Source organism: Sciurus carolinensis, chromosome 6 (genome assembly GCF_902686445.1).
Source record: "Sciurus carolinensis chromosome 6, mSciCar1.2, whole genome shotgun sequence".
Taxonomy (NCBI): Eukaryota; Metazoa; Chordata; class Mammalia; order Rodentia; family Sciuridae; genus Sciurus; species Sciurus carolinensis.
In genome coordinates this window covers 129,904,510-129,928,485 of record NC_062218.1, presented here as the reverse complement: position 1 = coordinate 129,928,485, position 23,976 = coordinate 129,904,510, and the positions used below count along the sequence as shown (strand labels likewise).

The following is a 23,976-nucleotide window of genomic DNA, read 5'->3' as shown; positions in this document are numbered from 1 at the left end:
GTGATCTCTGTTGTTTGTACGTGAGGTGGGTGATTTGAATAATCTCTTCTACTTATAGCAGCAAGTGCCAGTGGCAGAATTTGCTTTCAGGTAGTTCTGCTTTCTGAGCCTGGCCTCTTTACTTACATTGCATCTAACTGCTGTGTTCTGGAGAGAGAGAGTCCTTTAAAAAACAACAACAAAATCAACTTTTTATTATAAAAATCTTTAGAGACACATAAAATAGAACAATATAAGAAATCTACATGCATTCATTATTTAGTTTCAGTAGTCATCAACTTTCTGCCTCATTTCCCCATATATTTCAGAAGGTTTCTACTATATAGAACTATTTTTTTTTTTTTTTTTTTTTTTTTTTTTTTGCAGTGCTGAGGATTGGACCCAGGGCGTTGTGCATGCAAGGCAGGCACTCTACCAACTGAGCTATATCCTCAGCCCCAGAACTACTTTTTTTGAGCAGGGGTACTGGGCATTGAACTTAGGGGCATCGACTACTGAGCCACATCCCTGACCCTATTTTTTCTATTTAATTTTTTGTTTGTTCTAATTAGTTATACATGACAGTAGAATGCATTCTGACACAATGTACATAAATGGAGTATAACTTCTCATTCATCTGGTTGTGCATGATGTATGTAGACTTACATCATGAAATCATATATGTACATAGGTTAATAATGTCTGATTCATTCTATTATTCCTACCCCCATACCCCCTTGTCTCTCCTCACTCCCCTCTGTTTAGTCCAAAATACCTCTATTCTTACCTTCACCCCATTGTGAATTAGCATCTGCATATCAAAGAAAACATTCTGCCTTTGGTTCTTTGGGATTGGCTTATTTCACTTAGCATAATTTTCTCCAGTTCCATCCATTTACCAGCAAATGCCATAATTTCATTCTTCTTTAAGGCTGGGTAATATTCCATTGTGTATATATACCACAGTATCTTTATCCATTCATCTGTTGAAGGGCACCCAGGTTGATTCCATTGTTAAGCTGTTGTGAATTGAGCTGCTATAAACATTGATGTGCCCCAGCCCTATTTTGTATTTTTTTTAGACAGGATCTCAGTGAGTTGTGTAGTGCCTCCATTTTGTTGAGGCTGGTTTTGAACTCATGATCCTCCTGCCTTAGCCTCCCTATCCCTTGGGATTATAGGCATGGGTGTGTGTCAAGGCAAGGATCAAACCCAGCCCTTTGAACCTGCTTAGACAAGCATTGTATCATTGAGCCACACCCTCAACTCTAGGCAGTTGGGAGTTCTATCAACTTTTTAGAACAATGTGTCTTTAGAGGATGCAGTAACTACTGTGTATCATCCAAAGACCACAGTCTTTGGATTTTTCCATTTGTCTTAAAGCTGTCTTTTTAAAGCGTTTAGAATCAACATACAAATTAGGAAATTAAGTCCCTGCTTTTATGTGTTTCTCTTAATAATAGTACTACCTGCCTCATCCTATTTTATTATTGCCTTTTATTCATTGAAGTGATGGTCATTTTTCCCTATTGAACTTTGTTTTCTTTTTTGTTGTGTGTGAGGAAGAAGTACTCAGGGTAGAACCCAGGGACACTTTACCACTGAGTTATACCTTTATTTTATTTATTTATGTTTATGTGGTACTGAGGATCAAACCCAGTGAATGCCTCACACATGCTAGGCAAGTGCTCTACCACTGAGCCACAACCCCAGTCTGTCTGCCTTAGTTTCTTGAGTTGCTGGGATTATAGGCTCACGCCACTGTGACCCAGCTATATCCTATTGAATTTTCAATGCTCTAATGATTAATGTCCCAGTGACATGGGAGGCCAAGGAAGGAGAGTCACATGTTTGAGGCCAAACTGGGCACCTAAGTGAGACCCTGTCTCAAAATAAAAAATATAAAGTGTTAGGAATTTAACTCAGTGGTAAAGTACCCCTTTGTTCAATCCTCAGTACTCTAAACACAACATAAAATTTGGTTGGTTGCATTTTTGAGGTGTCCCTTTAACTTGTTCCTTTATCTGCCATATTTTCTGTTAACTTATTGTTAGATCTAGAGGCTGGATGAAATTTTAGTTGCATGGTTTTACTTTTTTCTTTTTTTTTTTTGTAAGAATGCTCTGTCAACAGTGTATACACCCAATTGAATCATATCAGTTAACATGTTATCATAGTGTCAATTTATATTATTTGTTCATTGTGTTCCACATTGTCAGCCTGATGAGTCTGTTAGCCTAAGTTTTCACCCTGATTCACCATTGGGGTAGATTCTTGAATTAGTATTAGTTATCTTCTTTTGGCTTCCCAGGAATCCATACCTGTTTTGTATGTAAGCAAAGTGGGGAAGATGTTAAAAGGTGCCTTTTGCCCTTGTGTGGAAAATTTTACCATGAAGAGTGTGTCCAGAAATACCCACCAACTGTAATGCAGAACAAGGGCTTTCGGTGCTCTCTCCACATCTGTATAACCTGCCATGCTGCTAATCCAGCCAGTGTTTCTGCATCTAAAGGTATGGATTTCTTATGAGGACCAGTCTAATTGTAAGACCTCAGTCTGATTGGCAATAGATACTTTCAAATGCAATCTGAAACATATCTTTGACATCTCTTTAGCTTGTCACTTAGGTAGAGTTAGCATTTTATGTGAGAGAGAAGTGTAGAGGAGTAGATTAGTTACACGGTCACCATATTCTTCTGTAGAGCCTATGACCGTATGTGATAGTTTTATCTATTTGGATTGAATGTGCGGTTTAGTTCGAGAAAGCATTCTCCATTCAATAGTTACTGCATTCAGTTGCATTTAACTGTCTTCTTTTCAATTTCTATAATTGTGTAGGTTGCATTTACGAGATAGATTTTAGTTGTTGAAGTATGTTAATGGGTGTATTTCATCTGGAAGGGTTGGAGAGGGGTTCATTTACTTGGAAGACTAAATCACAGAGTACCCTTGCAATCATTGCTATCCTATCACTCTATGCCCTTTATTTGTTTGAGACAGATTCCAGAATTCCTAGGAGTCAGGCAGTGGTTGGGTAGAACTTTCTTTGGTGAGGCAGACTTGTTTACAATTATGGGATCTGATGCCTTTTAGAGACTTAGCACTGAGGGTCTGTCAGCTTTCATGGTAGATTGCATGTTTAGGATTTATTGTTTTAGTGGCCCTTACTTTGTTTTCTGACATTTTTTCAATGGTAGCAAATAGACTGAATTATTCATATTATTCTTAATATTTAATCTATTTTTCTTTTGTTACTCCCTGGTTTTCCTGTTTAGGTCGTCTGATGCGCTGTGTCCGCTGCCCTGTGGCATACCATGCTAATGATTTTTGTTTGGCTGCTGGGTCAAAGATCCTTGCATCTAATAGTATCATCTGCCCTAATCACTTTACCCCTAGGCGGGGCTGTCGAAATCATGAGCATGTTAATGTCAGCTGGTGTTTTGTATGCTCAGAAGGTAAGATACGACTTTTTGCTATATGGGTACTCTAAAAAGGTATTCTGTGTTTTAATTGGAACAAAAATAATTTCCCTCACATTGCCGCTGAAGAAATATTAGGAGATAATGTCCCAAATTAATGATAATAGCAAAAATTTTAAAACTTGGTGTTGTTGCTTAATAGGGAGAAATTTATTTTTTGTTTACTTATTTATTTTTAGTACTAGGAACTGAACCCAGAGGCACTTTACCTCTGAGCTATATCCCCAGCCTTTTTTATTTTTTATTTTGAGACAGGATCTTGCTAAATTGCTTAGTGCCCTGCTAATTTGTTGAGACTGGCTTTGAATTAGTGATCCTCCTGCCTGAGCCTTCCTTGTCACTGGGATCATAGGTGTGTGTCACCACACCCCCTTCATCTTTATTTTTGAATCAGGGTATCCCTAAATTGCTGAGGTTGATCTCAAACTTCCGATCTTTTCTCAACTCCCCAGGTGTTGGGATTGCAGGTGTGCACCACTGTGCTTGGCTTGAAAATTTTTATTTTTCAGTTTGAATAATGTATGTTTCTGTTAAAATGATAAAGCAGTACAGAAAAGAATAAGAAAGGGGATCACCCCATTTTCCTATCTTGAGGGGAAAAATACCAACATTGCTTACTACTGAGTGATATTGCTTTAGATATTTCTACATGCCAGCAGAAAGGAGAATAGATATTTTGACAGAAAAAATTCAAGTTAATGGTATCATATAATAATTTTTTTAAAGTCAATTTCACTTGAATTTAAGAAAATACAATAGTGAAGGAATTTATGAACTTCAGGTAAATATGTTCTTATTATAAATGGTTATTCTCAAAAGATTTGTAAGGTGAAGATAAAATAAGTATTTTAATTTTGGACACCCACCACACACACACACACACACACACACACACACACACACACCAATTTATAAAGTAGTTCTTTTTTAGAGAATCTGTATTAGTAACTCTTACATAATTTCTTTACTGTTTATTTCCTTTCCATCCTTTGTCACCTGATTTTTGCTATTTATATTAAGATTTTTTAAAACTTACAACTAGTATGTTAACTGGTGTTTATAGGTCTGGATTTCATATTTTGATATTTTTGTTGGTTGCCTGAACTCCTAAAAGGAACCTTCAAGAACATAGGGTCTGCTTGAGACATCATTTACCTGTACTTCTAGGGAAGGATATCTTGGGTTATTATAGAACACAAGATTTGGAGATTTTTGTAGACATTGCTCCACTATCTCTGGATGTAGAGGCGGCATCAGTTCTCTTACCTAGTTTTTTCATTCATTATCAAGTTGTCTGAATTTTGTTGATTAGTTAAGAAAAACAAACAAAAAAACAAAAACTACAACAAAAAGAGCCCAAAATACAATTTCACTGACTTTACTTTTTGAGTATCTACGTTTTGACTATGAAAACTTGGCTGCTTAGGAACATTCTGAGAGACCGATTTTAAAATGGTTCAACAGAAGCAGCAGAATGAACTGTGTACTTGGAATCAAAAAACCAAAGTTTGAATTCTGGCTTGTCTCATTTGGGCATGTTGCTTTACTAAGACTCAGAATTTCTAAGCCTTGATTTCCTGTTTGTTAAACACAGTCTCCATTCTTTATCACATGGTCATTATTGTAATAGTATAGATTAAATGAAAATGATTAAAGCCCTTGGACAATGAGAAAATAAGTTTAAATTATCCCTGGTCTTATTTTTAACTTTTTGCTAGTTTGTAGGAATGACTTCTTTCCCAGTCTGCCTTATTGTGTTTGATTTTTTTCTAAAAATTTTCTTCATTGCTACTTTACCTGCTTTTTCTGAGGATCACCACCCCAAGAAACAATACTTCCTTTTCTCTTTCTTAAGATATCACTAAGCTCTGCATCATCACATGAATATGCCCTCTAACCAAAGAACTAGAGTCTAATTATTTATGGATTTCCAAAGAATTCCTTTGGATCTGTTGGAGAAGATATTACATCCCTTTTGAGAAATTTAGTTATACTAAATAGTGTTAAGGCCCCCCTTCCTCCAAATAATTATGTGACTGCTTTATGCCATCTGGGCATTTTTCTTCTTTTCCCCTTCCCCAACCCCCTTCTCCCCTCTTTTTCTGTCCTTGAGATTTATGCAACATGATAAATAATTTAGGGAAAAAGTAACCCACAGGAGAGTTGCATCCGAATAGTCATTTGTATCCTCAAAACTGTGGCTCTAATGTGGAATAAAGCAGTGTTCAGTATGGTCGTATTAGTATGAAATGAAATTTTGGTGTAGTGTGTTTTTTTAAAATATTTTCAGCTGCCATGATAATTGTATATTTATTGGGTAAATTTGGTATTTTGGTGCATACATGTGTATACATTGTGGAAATGCAGGAATGTCTTAATATAAAAAGTCAACTGCGCTGTATTAAGCTGTATTAACTTTGTGATTGTTGTGTGTAAAGTTTTATGGTATTCTACATCCTTTTTTGTTTGACTAATAACCTATTCCTTGTAAATATGCTGCTTATGAAATTGGCTTCTGATGACATTCTCATGAATGCTGAATTCTGTCATTTTACCACCTGTTTCTCAGGCAAAGGAAGATGAGAGTTTCAGCATTAGACTTTTAAAGTCCAGGATGGGATGAAATTCATGAGATAGTTTCAGTTCCAGTAATGGGTACTCATAATGATAACTAAGTCTCCAGGAAACTTCTGACAGCTGTAGCACCAGGTCTAAAGTGTAGTCAGTCCATAATACCACCAAGATTGCTACTTGCCTTTGTTATTTCATTTTACATTTGCATAGATAATGTAAAATCAGCGGCAGGTGAAATTGCTGGCATGTTGATATAATCACAATTGATGACGCTAAACCATGCAAGTAAGCACTTGATGTATTCTGTATCACCATATATTTGTAGTAAAGTTGTGCCACTTTTACATAAGATTTCCTTGATAATTAAGTAAATTCCTAAATTTTTATTAAATCTTGAACCTAAAATGAACATCGATTTAACTGTTCTGTGTGATGGGATGGGAAGTACACATAAGTGGTTCTGAGGCATATTGGTGGTTGTCTTGAGATGAAGCACTTATACTTCAGTTTCAAGCTTAATTTTCTTTTTGTGGAGAGAGGACAATAGGGATTGAATGTAGGACCCCTTTGTCACTGAACTACATATATAACCCTTTTTCTTCTTTATTTTGAGACAGGGTCTAAGTTGCTTAGGGCCTCACCAAATTTCTGAGGCTATCCTCAAACTTGCCATCCTCCTGCCTTTAGCTCCCAGTTGCTGGGATTACAGGCATGTGGTACTGTATTCAGCTTAATTATGTTTATTACTTCTGGAACACCATTTTTAGTTTTAAGAGTTACTAACAAAACTATCATCTATATCCTTGAATGTCCTAGTACTTGCTCAAGAGATCATGGTGATACTAAAAAAATATAATACTTTAGTAATAGGTACTGAAATAGGTCAGTACAAATTCGTCTCATTCTAACTATGCTTGTTTTCTGTCTTTAAAATTTTACTAAAAACTTAATTTTGCAAAACTTTCTTATACAATTTCTTGCCATGCTAACTTTTTCATTTAGAAGATATGTATGACTCAACCAACGTTTTTCATATAACCAATACATGCTGTTAAAAGGCACATATAAGTAGAACATCCATTCATATTATAAGATAGATTGATGAATTTTAGTGTAATAGCAACAAGAGTTTGTTAACATGCTTTCAGATTCCAAATAGCCACTAGCAAGACTCCATGGAGTTTTAATGTAGTATCAAGGAAGCAGGGCTGGGGTTGTGGCTCAGTGGTAGAGCACTTACCTATTATGTCTGAGGCACTGGGTTCAATACTTAGCACCATATATAAATAAATGAATAAAATAAAGGTCCATCAACATTATATTATAAAACAAAGGAACAATATCCACAACTGTTGAATGGAATCTGTTTGGATAGTAAAATACTCTATTTCAACTATATATCTCTTAGCGACCACTTTTTCTTCATGTATGTCAGCCAAACAATATATGCAACACAGTGCCATTAAATATATGCAAAAATATAAAATAATGCTTTTTCTCAGTATTTTTAATTTCAGAAGAATGTTTTTATTTAAATGTTTCTATGATATAATGGGTTTGTTTTAAAATCAGCTAAGTATTGAAAATGTTTCTTAATTTCTGCTTGGCAAATATCTGTATCTATCTGTCTATCTGACTAGTGTGTGTGTGTATTATCTCCATCATCTCTCACATAAATGAAATATCTTGACCTCCTCTACAATTTTCAATAGTGTGATATGACCTGAGGCCCAAAAGCATGAGAAATAATGGTCCTGCTGTTACAAATGAGGGACTGAATAGTGTCAACACTCCCCAACACCCCCACCCCATATGCAAAGGAAGGACTGAGGGAGAGATGGTTATCCAAAGTGTTAGGATAATAATATGGTAAATTTCAAAACTAAAAGGAATTAGACCTTAGAATTAAGCAATGCTTAAACTTCATTTTCTCTCTTGCCCTCTTTCATTAAATATCATTTTTTCCATCTTTTGTTTTTGATGACTCATATAGTTTTTTCCTATTCTGTCTGTCTGTCTCTCATTCCTGTTCATCTCTTTTCGCTGCCACTAGATATACCTGACCTCAAATCCATCTATTCACAGTCATCCTATTGATTTCCTCCTTCAGGTTCTCCTTTAGCTCATCCTATTTTGTCCAGAACTGATGTGCTTTCTAGCATTTTACCTAAACTCTACTGTTGGCCATTATTCTTTATTTTTTCTTCTCTTCAGATTTCTTTTCATGTTATTTCCTGGAAGCCCTGGTTCAAATTCCATTTTGTTGATGAACTATCTGTAGTACGTCATGATTGTCAAGTTATGTTAAAAGATTTCTTTCCTAAATACCATGTTAGACAAACGACTGTCAACCAAATGGTTGCTCAGCAGGTAATCAAACATTAAAGTGCTGTAGGAGGTATTCTGTCAGTGGTTCAATTGCATTTATATGATTCTATGTCACTCTTAATGTCCTATGCTAGAATTATTTGACTCATCCACAAAATGCACAAAAATAACTAAGTGTATGCTTTAGGCTGTTTACTTATTTTTCAGAAGTATTTTTAGCAGCATACTTTGCAAATGAGCTCTTAATTCTGAATCTGACCAGCAGTATACAGTGCAGATAAAAGGGGAGCTTTGCTATATGAAACAGGCGTCAAGCTGCAAATACACATCCCTTCCCCCACAAATTAAAAAAAAAAAAGTTTTATTTGAACACTGTGATTTAGATAATTTGAAGAAACAAAAAACTTAGCATGGCAAGAAATTATACAAGAAAAGCGTTGCAAAATTGAGTTTTTAGTAAAACTTTAAAGAGAAAATTTTAAAGCACTGGTAGAAAAAGATGAATTTGGTATATTGCTTGCCAAGGCTTTATCACTTACTAACTCTTCAGGCTGAAACTTAAAGAGTTTTATCTGGCATAAGGTAAATATTATAATTGTTGTATTCCTTAAATAAGTGTACATGGTCTAAGTGTACATGATTCAGTGCTAGAGCAGTCACCTACCATGCCTGAGGCCCTGAGTTCATCCACAGCATTACCCCCACCCCAATAATCTCCCTTACCTGAAATACGTAATTTGTAATTCTCAAGCATGGGGATTTCAGAATTATATGTGTAAATTATGGGTCATTTTTGAGTACATAATCTTTAAGAAGTAAATATTGTTTTACACACACACACACACACACACACACTTACACACTCAGCATAGTGTGGAGGGGTAAAACAAATTGAGGCAGTAAACCACAGTAGTACCTATGGTTTATTGTCACCAAAGCCCCAGATATTATAGTTGCAGATGTCTGGAATTACAGAGTATAATCCTTGCTATTTCACAGTCTTATTTATATATTTTAAAAATGTATGTATCTCTTTATTTTTTGATAGTTATATTTTAATACATATTTTTAAATCTTATATATTAAAGTTTATACCTTTATAAATAGTATTCTTTCAAGGACCCAAGGTATCACAAGTGTGCCTAACATCCTACTTTGAGTAGAGATTTATATAGAGAGATAAGGGCCTCATTATGTGTGGTGTCTTTTTTGTTTGTTTGTTCTTTCCTTTTCTTTTTTGGCAACAAAGCAAAATGTACAACTACATTGGCTAAAACTACAAAATTCTGAAAAGTTTTGAAAAGATTAGAGCTTACCATATAGAGATACTACTTATCTGTCACACAGTGTTAGGTGATTTATTAGCTGGTTTAGTTCTCAAACGTGGTTTTTGTTCATTGTAGAAAACACCTAGCCATTAAGGAAATTATAGCTCACTAAAGAAAGTGAATTCCCCTTGGGGCTGGGGTTGTAGCTTAGTGCTAGGGTACTTGCCTAGCTTGTGTAAGGCAGTGGGTTTGATCCTCAGCACCACATAATAAAAAATGAATAATAAGTTAATAAAATAAAGGTATTGTGTTCATTTATATCTCTCTTTCTCTCTAGATAAATGTGTGTGTGTGTGTGTGTTTTAAGTGAATTTTAAATTGAATTCTCCAAGGTCATGTGGTCTTACAGCTAGAAGTCCAGCCCCCTTAAACTAGTGTATTTTACATTGTAATCATTGTGTGTGATAGGTATTTTTCTTAATTGATGTATTGTCTTCTACAGAGGGCAAGGATATGTATAGCTACACATGACTTTTATGTTTACTCTTTACCTCATGGCCTTAACCTAATTTTGCCAATAAGATCTCATGTTTATTATCTATTAACCTCACAAACTTTGGTATGAGGGGAGTTCAGGAATATTAGAATGGGAATATTCTTGTAGAAAAGTATTTCTGACTCATTTATTAAATTATTAAGCCATTTACTAGGTTGATAAATAATTGGTTAGGAACTAAGCAAAAACTGTTTAAGCTGCGTATTTCCATTCAGTCTTGAGGATTTATGCCAGGGGTTTTTTTGTTTGTTTGTTTGTTTTTTGTTTTTCTTTCTCCTACAGGAGGCAGCCTTCTGTGCTGTGATTCTTGCCCTGCTGCTTTTCATCGTGAATGCCTGAACATTGATATTCCTGAAGGAAACTGGTATTGCAATGACTGTAAGGCAGGCAAAAAGCCACACTACAGGGAGATTGTATGGGTAAAAGTTGGACGATACAGGTGAGTAATTATGAAGGATAATGACACTTATTGGGTTTGTTTTGCTTTGTTTTACTAACCTGTTTCTTGGGATTGTTCAGATGTATTACTTTTATTAAAAAGTTATTTTTCTGATAAGGCACAACTCTCCCCCCAATTTTTCTTTCTAAGAAAAGAAAGTTAACTCTTATGATATACAGTTATAGGACCATAATATATGCACTCTATAGAAAATTCACTAATGAAAACATAGGTATAATCTCACAAACAGGAAGTTAATATTTTAGTATATTTGTTTGCAGACATCCATACACAGCAGTGCTCCTTCCCACCAAGTAATTGTCCTTTTATTTTATAACCGGATTTGCATTTTGCCTTTTCTTTTTAAAATTGTTTTTATTGAACTTGGAATGCATAGAATATAACATGAATGATTTAAAAATATAATGGAAGGGCACAGTAGAATGTACTTTATGTCAAAAATTTTTATTAAAAAAAAAACAAAAGGAACACTTATGTCTTTCCTAGTTAAACAATAAAGAATTTGAGGTTTTTATTTCTTTACTTTGTTGTATAGATTTGATATGTGTATAATGCTTTGTTTTGCATGTTGTAGTTTGTTATATAAAGGATCTCCTTCTCCAATTCTGGGGATTAAACCAGGGGTGCTCCACCACTGAGGTTAGGCCCACTGCCCGCCCCCCTCCTCGCCCCCTTTTTATTTTGTATTGAAACAGAGGTTGGCCTCAAGCTTGTGATCTTCCTGCCTCAAGTCTCCTGAGTAGTTGGAATTACAGGCATTCACCACTGTACTAGGCTAAAAGAATTATTGTTGATGTATTTTCCTTCAGTTTTCTTTATTTTTTCATTTTACACCCCTGAGATTTACCGTAGTTAGTATAATACTCCGGTTTACTCATAATTCACTGTTCTACTGTACTTATTTTGATGGTATTTCTTGATTTCCATGTACTAGGGCTTCTTGGGAGCATTCTCTGTATTAAATAGCTTGGTAGTGGTTTCTAGCTTTAACAGCTAATGCCAAATTGACTCCCTAAAGTGGGAGTATTCATTTACATGTAAGGCTCCTTCCCCCCTTTTTTGTGTCATTTTTCGGTACTCCTGTTAATTATTGAAAATTACCTTTTTAAAGGTCATATTGTATTTGACGATTGTTATCATTCCTTGACTACTGTTGTCAGTCCCTTGAGCATTCAGTTTTTTTTCCTGTTTTTCATTCTTCCACCTACTTCTTCAGTGAACATTATAGTCATAGACATTTGTTTGTATCTCTGTTTTCTTTAATAAACTCCTTCAAGTCAAATAACTTGGGTCTAAGGAAGTGTAAGTATATGCGTCGTAAGCAGTTATATTCAGCCTTCCAGCACACAGTACTTGTTTGTGTTCTAGTGATTTTGAAAGATTGCCTGGTGTTTGGACTTTAATATTGCCAGGCAGACATTCCTGTTTCTTATTCCTGTCTTAAGCAGCTGTTTTGTTTTGTTTTTCAAATTATTTGCAACATTTCTTCCCTTGTTTTCACCTTTCCCAGATGGTGGCCAGCTGAGATCTGCCATCCTCGAGCTGTTCCTTCCAATATTGATAAGATGAGACATGATGTGGGCGAGTTCCCTGTCCTCTTCTTTGGGTCCAATGATTATTTATGGACTCATCAAGCCCGAGTCTTTCCTTACATGGAGGGGGATGTGAGCAGCAAGGATAAGATGGGCAAAGGAGTGGATGGAACATATAAAAAAGGTAACTATCCTTTTTATTTCTCAGGCCAACATAGACCTCTGTTCCCTGAGTGTCTGCTCATCTTAAAATTCATAAAACCCTCCTTTTGACAGCTTTCTGTTGACCTCTGGGACTTTATGTGGCTATAGCTATAGGATTTGGTAGGGAAGTTAACCCACATAACTCATTTTAACTAAACTTTACTGTAATTGCTCAAGAAAGATTGTTTTGTCTTACCAGTTCTGTTTTCTCACCATCTCATCAAGATATGAAGTTCAGGTATATTTTATAGAACAAACACTTCAATTTGCTTGGCAAAAACTTAAATCTCTAGCAAAACTACATTTCCTCCAAGGGGTTTTGTTTTTGTTTCTTTTTCCTTTTTAGCTTTTTGAAAAGAAATAATATTCCATAAAAATTGTAAAAGAAATTAAAATTATAGAGCAATTCAGTTTTTGTAACGTGGCCTAAATTGATGACAGTGGGGACAGTTGGGGCCTTGGTATTAGCACTACTAGTTTTACTACTTATCAGGTGGTTAAGTCAACTGTGAGCCTTGGCATTCTCTTACGATATGAAGGAAAAATGTTGCTCTCATTACTCAGTGGGATGATAAAAGTAAACCTGTAGTGCACATAGTTGGTACCACATCCGTGGCTATCTGTCCTTTGAAAGACCATATATCTCTTGCTGTTTGAATATGAAATTTGAAGATTTTGTCTGCAAGTTGAGATGAATATGGATATAAGTGTGTAAATGAAACTCCCTTGAGGGATTCAACAAGATTCTAAGCAGATGAAATATCATGGATAGTGAATGGGTGTAATGTCTACAGAGAGTAAGTTTAACAAAGATTCTGTTTGCCCCATGTTATTTCAGTGGTTCCTCACCTGTCTGCTATGTTATTTCTTTGCTGAGCCATGGGCTGTCAGTATTAATTACTAATGCAGTAAGTTATATTAGTACTAATACTAATAGGAGCTTAGGTCTTGAGTCTTGCAATCTCAGATGATCAGTAACCATGTGACCAACATCTTGGCCTGCACAGTGCTGTCCTCCAGGGATGGAGAAGGTAGAATGTAAGGAAGGCTGAGTTTGAGCCTGCTGTAGTTTTGAGATATTGCTGTTTCTTTGCCCATACCAGAGCCTGGCTAAGTGTCTCTGTCTTCTAGTAATATATGTTTTGGGGGGAATCTGATGTAGATATGAGCAGTCAAACTGCTGTTCAGCAACCATTGTAGTGTGTGCTCAACTTATGTCTGATAGGTTGAGCAAAAGAAGGCGTGGCTAAGACTGGGTATTGAAGTTTTGAAGCCATGGATGATGACTACTTTCCTAAGCGATACTTCAAAGACTGAATGAATGAATGGATGATGATGATGATGATGATGATAATGATGATGATGATGATAATGGTTACCATTTATTGTTTGGTAGGCTTTGTCAGGTATTTATCTTTGGTTTTTGGTCCTGTGGCAGCCCTGCAAAGTAGATTCTGTCCTGATATTGCATATTTTGGAAACTGAGGAGACGTGAATGTTATATTATTTGCCTAAGCTCCCGGTGTCAGTAAGTAGTAGAAGAGTCTAACACTAGCAATTGGGCTCCAGAATCTAAATTCTTTATCCCTACACTGACTGTGAGTTAGGAAGGGTCCTTAAATGTTGTGTGTAGAAAACAACGTATGTGAAAGAACACACTGAATTTACCATGTTGGATTAATATCCTCTTGAGTATTTGGCATAGTTTAAGCACAGGGTTGACAGAGCACTGGACTGGCTGCCTTAAAAGAGAATTAAGTTACATGGTGAGAAAGTTTTAAAAACTTCAGCTTCTGATAAGAGTATGAAATCAAAGAGATAGGACTGGGGCTGTAGCTCAGTGGCAGAGCACTTGCCTACTAGCATGTGTGAGGCACTGGGTTCAATCCTTAGCGCTACACAAAAATAAATAAAATAAAGGCATTTTATCCATCTACAACTACAAATTTTTTTTTTTTAAAGGTGAGTGTACACAGCTAGAAAGGTCAGTGAGATTGCTGTTTTTAGTAGTTCTAGACAGAATAGATGAGACTATAATGGAATTGTTCATAGGATGGAGTGGATGGATGATGGATACAAGGCAGGACGTGTTAATAAAATGTGGAAGGATGAATTTTAGGACAATTCACAGACATCATGTAAATGGTGACAGGGAAGAAGGCATGAGTCAAAGAGGATTTTTTTTAAAAGAATTGACACAAGGAAAGCTATAGGGAGCATGGTAGGAAGAGTTGGAATTTTTGGAATTTTTTTATTTTTTTATTTTTTTATTTTTGGGTACTGGGGATAGAACCCAGGGCCTTGTGCTTACAAGGCAAGCACTGAATTTTTTTATCTGTGTGAGGAATAATGAATCAAAAAAATTTTAATAATGGAGAATGAGAATCTCAGTATTTTGTTGGGGTTTTCAGATGCTTCGACCTTTTAAACATTTATAAGGATAGGACTTAAATGTAGTTTTGTCTATCATTAGAGTTCATAATGGCCATTTACAAAATCAGTATTAGAAGAGTAGAATGGGGCTAGGTGTGGTTTCACACACTTGTAATCCCATTAGCTTTGGAGGCTCAGTGGTAATATGCTTGCCTAGCATGCATGAGACCCTGGGTTCAATTCCCAATATTACAAAAGAAATAACAAGAAAAGTACGACAGGTACTCTAGAGAAGAGAAGAACTTCAACTTTAAATTCCTTTTCAGAGGATATGGAGCACATAATCTATAGATTGGAGGAAATAGTATGTTTCTAAAAGCTGGAGACTGAGGACTAAATAAAGAATTAGGCTTACACAGTGACTTCTGCTGAGCACATAAAGTTTATTTGTTTTAAGATGGTGTCTGTGGACTTTTTCACATTGTTCAGCTATAATTTGGTTTTTTTCCTCTGAAAGTGGTATTGTGTATTTTGCCATTTAGTTATGGATTTTGTTTTGTCCTAATGCCACGTCTCAATACCTCAGGGACTATATAACCTATTTGGAAATAGTTGTGATATATATTCTTGGTTTTCCATATATATATATAGTGTTGATTGCATTTTGTATAAAATACAGATTTTTCCAATTAACAGGGAGCAAAAGCAAAATAACCATCACCCAGATGTTGTTAAATGACTTGTGCTATGTGTTTTCTCAGCTCTTCAGGAAGCTGCAGCAAGGTTTGAAGAGTTAAAAGCCCAAAAAGAGCTAAGACAGCTGCAGGAAGATCGAAAGAATGACAAGAAACCACCACCTTATAAACACATAAAGGTGAGAAAAAATCCTGGGAGACCAACTCTAGGAGACTCACTGTATGGCTTGCTTTATTCCCACCTCCTTATGCTAAGAATTGACAGCATAAGCATAGTTGTTACGAAGCAGAGGTAGATTAAAAGAAGGAAAAAGTACCAGAGTATCATTTCTAACTCAGTGAATACACTTTAAAAAATCAACTGTTCATTGAAGCAATCTTTCTTTTTGCTACTTTGGAAATTCTCATAAGTAAGTGGAATAGATTGTATTCACATCTTCCTGTTTGAAGGAGACCAAAGAGCCATTATGTGATAAAGCATCCTGATATTGTATGCATAATACTCATGGTAAGTCTTCCTGGTAATGACTGATTCTGAAGACATTTTAGAGGACCAACATGACTAGGAAATGGTAAGGAGAATTATTATTAAGTATTCCTAACCCTCAATCTACCTGATAAAGTAGCTGTTGCTATCCATGTTCAGAGAACCTTTTGTATTGTTTAACATTTGAAGTTATTTATATGCATAATTAAAAGACATAACAATAACTGTGAAGTAGAAATTTTAGTATTTATGCTAGGTGCAATGGTGTATACCTGTAATCCTAGTAGCTCAGAAGACTGAGACTGGAGGATCATAAGTTCACCGCCAACCTCAGCAGCTTATCAAGGCCCTTACCCACTTAGGGGGAGACCCTGTCTCCAGCTAAAATATTAAAAGGGCTCGGGATACGGCTTAGTGTTAGAGTGCCTCTGGGTTCAATCCTCACTACCAAAAAACTGTTTTAGTATTTCTAATACCTATTTACAAATCTCCAGCGGTGGGGTGGGGTGGAATGGTATTGGGGATTGAACTCAGGGGCGCTGACTGCTGAGCCCCATCCCCAGAGCTATTTTGTATTTTATTTAGAGACAGGTTCTCACTGATTTGCTTAATTAGCACTTTGATTTTGCTGAGGCTGGCTTTGAACTCCTGCCTCAGCCTCCATAGTCTGTGGGATTACAGATGTGCACCCCCGCAACTGGCTATTTACAGATCTCTTTTATCAGATAAGTTCTTTTAAATATTTACACCTCATAAAACATGAAAGGATGCTTTTTAACCATGTTAGCAAAATGAGTTCACCACCTCGGATGTTTATTTCTGAATGAGAATCCTATTTATTTTTTGTCCTTAAAAAAGTATTATTCATGTCTTGTCTTTTCTTACTTTTTCTTTTATTTTTTAAGTTTCGAAGGTATGGTAATCTCAGATTTTACTTTTGTATCATCATCTCTTTAGAGTTCAAATGTGTTTCAGTATGTCCCAAATATTTTGTGGGACTTAAGGAACTATTTATTGTTTATCTAAAATTAAAATTTAACTTAATGTCCTGAATTTTTATTTGCTAAATCTGGCAACCCTATCCTAGTGGGTTACAGAGATGGCATTTCCCTTTTTTTTTTTTTAATATAATTCTTGGAAGAAGATGCAGTACTTTGGGAATGCTGTAAGAAAACTAAAGCGTGAGGGCATAGCTCAGTGGCAGAACTTTGGAGTAGTATGTGTGAGTCCCTGGGTTCAATCCCTGCCATCATAGAAAAAAGAAAGAAAAAGAGAAGAGATAAGAAAACTAAATTGTGACTTTTTATTTCATTATTTTTATGTGTATCATTATTTTTCCATAGTCTTGCTACTTAGTCATTTTAAATCTGACTATCATATGTAATTATAATCCATCAATTTAAAAAGTAGGATAAAATGGTATGATGGTCCTACAATGGTATTAACAAGATAGGATGAGTTGCATCCTTTTCAAGTAAGTAAATTGTTTTCATTTTAGCAAAATGAATAGTTTCATTTTGATCTTTGAAGGACATAAGACGGAATAAAAATCATAAAATATCAGTTCTAGCAGATAATTAAAACTATGTAAGGAAAAGAAACTCAAAGCTTATAAATATCTGGTAAAGGATCCTGGCAATATATCAAGAGTTCAGTAGAATCACTATATGTGAAAAAGTAACACCAAAGTGTAGTTAGGTAGAGGAAAAGAAAAGTAATTTGGTAATCCTGTTCATACAGTCCTAGGGGTCAAGATAACATTAACGTAGGCATTTCAGAGTAGCACATCTACAATAATATTGAACCCTGGGTATTGAGAAAGCAGCTTCCTGTGAGTGATCCCATCCCAGAATTTAGAGACCAATTCCTTCTCTCTATTCTTTAAAATTTAAACAGACATATTTTCAGCAAATTAGAGCAGGTGTTAGCAAATTCCTATATAGGTCATATCTGATCTACTGGCTGTGTATTATTTAATACCAATGAGCTAACCATGATTTTTCAAACATTTTTTAATGGTTGAAGGAAAAATAAAGATAATATTTCATGACACACAGGATTATATTTAGCTTTCAGTGTCTGTGAATAAAGTTTTATTGGATCACAGCTATTCTTGTTCATTTCTACATCATCTGTGGCTGTTTTTGTACTATACTGAGAGAGTTGAGCTCTGTCAGAAACCTGTGACCTATTCACAATACCTGAACTATAAATATGTATGTGTAAATCTTTAAACGTGGTGGAGGGGATGGGATAAAGATACCTTGAATTACAAGTAAATGTTCATATGCCCTATTTAAGACCTGTGGTCTTGGTTGGCTGACCTCAGGTCTGGCAAAGATCTGTGTTCTTTTAAATTTTCATAGAGAGACAGTTTGACAGGTTGTAATTTTTATAATATTATAAAGAATAAGAGATCAAGTGCCAGCATTTTGGAATTTGGAGGATAGAGGTAGATTTTTAAGTAAAAGGAACTATTATTTGCTTACTTGCTGATTGACTGATATGGGGGAATGAACTCAGGGGTGCTTAACCATTGAGCTACTTCCCTAACAGTGTTTGTTTACTTATTTGTGTGTGTGTGAGAGAGAGAGAGAGAGAGAGAAAGAGAAAGAGAGACAGACAGAGATAGACAGACAGAATCTCACTGAGTTGCCTAGGGCCTCATTAGGTTGCTGAGGCTGGCTTTTGCTTACAGTACTCCTGCCTCAGCCTCCCTAGTTGCTGGTATTACAGGCATGCACCACTACACCTAGCAACAATGACTTTATTTTGAGAACATTTAATTTCGGTCGTTCTAGGGAAATACTCTACCACTGACCTATGTCCTCAGCCTGAGTAATAATATTTTAGATTAACTGAAATTAGTAATTTAGAATCATTGGTATTACAGACATTATAAAAGACATAAAGAAGGGAGAGAATTACAATATTTGCCTTGTTTAAGAGGTTACTGGGCTGCGTACTAACCTTATTCTCAAAATAGTATCATCAGCAAAGTAATGTATAAAACCAAACAATGCCTGAGTAGTCAGATTTTCTGTACGGGCTCTCTTTGAAGAGTCAGTTTGACTATTCCCAGTGAAGTAATGCCAACTAGGGGAGTATTCTAGTGAACAAATCCATCTCATTTGAAATATCTGGGTTTTTTTCTCAGTATTGTTGCTGGTATCTGTAAAAACTCATGAATGACTTTGATATTACAGCAGCTCTTTGACCTTCATGTTTTCTCTCACCAGAGTACTCTACATGAACACATGAATAACAGTGCTATAGTCCTTTCAAAAGATTCCAAATTATAATAGTAAATATTAAACTATGTATTCATATAGAGGAAACCAGATTACTCAAATGTTTTCATGCCAAATGTTTTGCATTTAAGAATAGTGGATTTTTTATGTAGTAGCTAAATGCAGTGTCCACATGCAATAGCAGAAATCTGGTTTCTGATTCATTTGGCTTATCAGCGTTGAAGTTGATTTTTATATGAATTTTTAAAAAAATTTTTGTGAGAGTCACATTTTTATATATCAATTGATACTTTATATCAAACTACTTAAATCTTGGTTGTTTAAAATTATATAATCAGGCACAGTGGTGCATGCCTGTCATCCCAGTCCCAGGGGCTAGGTAGGTTGAGGCAGGAGGATCACAAGTTCAAAGCCAGCCTCAGCAACTTAGTGAGACCCAGTCTCAAGGTAAAAAACAAAATGGGATGGGGATGTCGATCAGGGTTAAGTATCCCTGGGTTCAATCCCTGGTACCAAATAAATATCAGTAAAATTATGTAAAATGTGGTATATACTTTCAAGGGAGAAGAACATTTCAATGTTGCCATTATGTACCAATAAATATGAGAAAAAAGGAAATTTGCCGAATATAGGTTTCTTACTGTTTTATTTTCTCTTACCTGATAATACCATGTGCTTATTTTCCAGGTTAACCGTCCTATTGGCAGGGTACAGATTTTCACTGCGGACTTGTCAGAAATTCCTCGTTGTAACTGTAAAGCTACTGATGAGAACCCCTGTGGGATAGACTCTGAGTGCATCAACCGCATGCTACTCTATGAGTGTCACCCCACAGTATGTCCTGCTGGAGGGCGCTGCCAAAATCAGTGCTTCAGCAAACGCCAGTATCCAGAGGTTGAAATTTTCCGCACATTACAGAGGGGCTGGGGTCTTCGGACAAAAACAGATATTAAAAAGGTGAAGAAGTCTATTCTTAATTGCCAAATGTTTTTTCTTTTTGTTGCTTGATAAGATTAGTTGTTCTTTATGAATGTGAGAATTTTTATTATAAAGGAAAATAACAAAGGTTATAATTTGAAGATTAACCTTATTAATTTATTGTGCGAACTCCTGGAGTTTAGAAGCTTGAATATAGAAAATTATCTTAATCTTCTCTGAAGTTTTTTTATCCCTCCCTTTTGGTTCTGGAAGTTGAACCCCAGAGCACTCACCCACTCAGTTATATCCCCAACGCTTGTTATGTTTATTTAATCTTGCGTCAGGATCTCACTAAGTTGCTGAGACTGGTGTCGAACTGTGATCCTTCTGCCTGAGCCTCCTGAGTTGCTGGGAGTTGCATGCACCACTGTACCCTGCTTAAAGTCCTCTGTTAATCATGTTCACTAGGTAGAAAAATGTGAGAGAAAAGAAGGAAATTCATAGGACCTTATGGCATTTTTTGCTCTTTTGTGAAAATCCTAGAACCAGTATTTAAGTGAGAAAGGATAATGAGCACATGATGCAGAGATATTAATCACCTTTTTTTGTTGTTCTAAGTACTGAGGATTGAACTAAGGGTGCTTTACCACTGAGCTATGTCCGCAGCTCTTCTTATTTTTTATATAGAGACAGGGTCTCCCTAAGTTTATGTGGCTGGCCTCAAGCTTACAATCCTCAGCCTCCTGTGTTGCTGGAATTGCAGGCATGTGTACCACACCTGGCTAATCAACTTTTAATAAAATAAAAAATTTAGGTGGAAGGAGAAACAGTGGGTTCATAAAACATGAAGCCGAATCTGGACATGATGACACATACCTGTAATCCCATTGGCTTGGGAGACTGAGACAGGAGGAAGTCAAGTTCAAAGCCAGCCTTAGCAATAGTGAGGCGCTAAGCAACTCAGTAAGATCCTGTCTCTAAATAAAATACAAAGTAGGGCTGGGGTTGTAGCTCATGGTTGAGTGCCCCTGAGTTCAATCCCTAGTACCAAAAAAAAAGCAAAGAAGAAGCAGAAGATCCGGCCTTTTCCAATGAAAATGCAGTGACATCTTTAACTTGAAGCTTGGAGAAATCTACAAGTTTCTTTTTTTGTGGTAATGGGGATTGAACCCAGGGGAACTCTACCTCTCCCTGAGTTTTATCCCCAGCCCCTTTTATTATTTTATATTAAGACAGGATCTTGCTAAGTTGGCTGAGGCAGGTCTTGAACTTGGAATCCTCCTGCCTTGGCCTCCTGAGTCACTGGGATTACAGATGTACATCTCTGTGCCTGGCAGGATTTGCAGTTTCCTAATAAACAGATAATATTATATAGGTTTGGTATTAAATAAAGTGTATTTGACATTTTAGGAAAGTAAGCCTTTTTCTGGTTATAGTTTCTTAATAGTTTTATTGATGTTTCTAGGAATGAGAGTGAATATGTTGGTCATTTCTCATATAATTGTTATATATCTCCTGTTTGCTAGGCATTTTGCATGATACAGTAATAAATAGGGAAACATAGTCTGGGCTTTCATTAAATTTACATTCTATTGGGAAAGAGAGAGAGAGAGAAATAATGACCCAATATGAAAAACAGGACTCTGGAGACTTGTAGCAAAGACCTGAAACTAGCTTGTCTCAGAATATTTCAAGTTGAAACTTGAAAGATCAGTAATTGTTGGGGTTAGCATTAAAGACTTGCAAGTAAGTTGACATCATGTGTGAAAACCATTTTGATTGCAGTATAGGGAGAACAGTGTTGTAAAATATGGAGGGATAGTAGGTAATATGAGCTCTAAGGAACATGAACATAATTTAAGGAAACTGACTTTCAGACTCTGGAGATAAAGAGATCTCTTCTCTTCTCTTCTCTCTCTCTAACTGGTGGATCTTTGATGTCCATTGTATTCTAATCCTACCACTAGCAGCAGTAGTGGGTGTGAGAAAGTGGTTTTCTTAATTGAATTGTTGAAAAATCATAAGGTAACTAATCATGTGCATATAGAATTATGTGCACAAAATCTGTACTGGGTAATTTGATACTTTTATTAGTTTTTAAGTTAAGTCTACATGTGCATACTGGTGTACTTTTGCTGTTAATTCAGAAGCTGTTTCTTGTTGTAGGGTGAATTCGTGAATGAATATGTGGGTGAACTAATAGATGAAGAAGAGTGCAGAGCTCGAATACGTTACGCCCAAGAACATGATATCACTAATTTTTATATGCTTACCCTAGATAAAGTAAGTAATAGAACAAAGTAAGTATTGATGAATGAAATTTGGGTTATCATAACTAGTGTTTGTAGATGGAACACGCAGATAGGACATTGACCAAAGTCAATGTTTCTCCATATGGGCTTTGGAGTAGATAAGATGGCTAATTCTGGTGCACAGTGTTGTTTTTTTTTTTTTTTTTTTTTTTTTGTTTTGTTTTGTTTTTTTGTTTTGTTTTGTTTTGTTTTGTTTTGTTTTGTTTTTTTGGGGGGGTACCCAGGGGTCCTTAAACACTGAGCCACATCCTCAGCCCTTTTTATTTTTTAGTTTGAAACAGGGTCTCACTAGGTTGCTTACAATCTTGCTACGTTGCTGAGCCTGGTTTCAAACTGCCATCTTCTTGCCTTACCCTTTGGAGCTACTAAGATTCCAGGTGCGCACCACCACACCCAGCTGGTGTACATTCTTGACCAAAGGCAGTGAAATTGCTTTCATTTGTTTGTTTGTTTGTTTGTTTGTTTTTGGATTGATACGTAAGTTGGGTTTTGTGTAGGAATAAAATTTTTCCTACAGTAGTAAGATTTCAAGCCAGAGAAATAATCATTTTTACCCTTTATTTTACAAATTAAGTGATTCGTTATTATTTACTTACCACATTGAGAAGGTTATGTAAACTGATTACAGTACTCTAGAACTTATTCTAGTTATAGGAATTATATGTTTTTTTTGTTTGTTTGTTTGTTTTTGTTTTGTTTTGTTTTTGCGGTGCTGGGGATTGAACCCAGGGCCTTGTGCTTGCGAGGCAGGCACTCTACCAACTGAGCTATATCCCCAGCCCTATTATCTGATAAATTTTATTTCATTGGTGTATGGAATTTTATTTTTGAATTTGTTCCTAATTTTAGTATCCTTATATGTTTATTTTCTTAGTATCTGCAGTTCCTCTGTACCTGAATGTTAGGTTGCACTAACTTTGTTTTCCCTCTCCACTATCTTTTTTATTTTTTATTTTATTTTTTATTTTTTATTTATTTTTTTTCGCGGGGCTGGGGATTGAACCCAGGGCCTTGTACTTGTGAGGCAAGCACTCTACCAACTGAGCTATATCTCCAGCCCTATCTTTTTATTTTTAATAGTGTCTCTTTCTTTTTAACTTGTAGATGAACACTTAAGTTTAGTTTATGAGCTCCTCAATCTCCAGATATTCTGATTGCACTTTAGGGTGTGCAATTTATTGTGTTTTAAATATCAGTAGGTGATTTGTCATGTGCATATATGGTTTGAAAACTTCATAATTAGGAAATGGAAAACCTGCTTCTAGGACAATGGTCCTCAACCCTCCAGTATATATCAAAATTCCCTAGTGGGCTTGTTATATAATAGAGATAGTTTATCCCCACTCCAGAGTTTCTGTTTTAAACAGAAGCACAACCCAGGAATTATTATTTCTAATAATTCTACAGGTAGAGTTGGTGCTACTGGTCAGTGGGCTGCACTTTTAGAACCACTGCTATGGGAGGTTCAAACTTTAAAAATAGCAACTCATTATTAGAATAGCTTTAGTTAATAATAGAGGTCTCAGGAAGTCTGAAAAGTGGCTTTTCTTTCCATTCTAG

The 23,976-nt window shown here is 35.8% G+C and overlaps 1 protein-coding gene across 9 annotated transcripts in view; it reads left to right on the top strand.

Moving 5' to 3' along the window:
* Nsd1 (nuclear receptor binding SET domain protein 1) overlaps positions 1–23,976 on the top strand; it is a 156,292-nt gene that overhangs the window by 117,243 nt on the left and 15,073 nt on the right. For all 9 annotated transcript variants that reach the window (XM_047555064.1, XM_047555060.1, XM_047555062.1 and 6 more), the window contains 7 exons: positions 2,291–2,491; positions 3,255–3,434; positions 10,467–10,623; positions 12,155–12,360; positions 15,515–15,627; positions 19,874–20,143; positions 22,271–22,387. In XM_047555064.1, the coding sequence (XP_047411020.1) occupies positions 2,291–2,491; positions 3,255–3,434; positions 10,467–10,623; positions 12,155–12,360; positions 15,515–15,627; positions 19,874–20,143; positions 22,271–22,387 (1,244 nt within the window). The remainder of the gene's footprint in view (positions 1–2,290; positions 2,492–3,254; positions 3,435–10,466; positions 10,624–12,154; positions 12,361–15,514; positions 15,628–19,873; positions 20,144–22,270; positions 22,388–23,976) is intronic.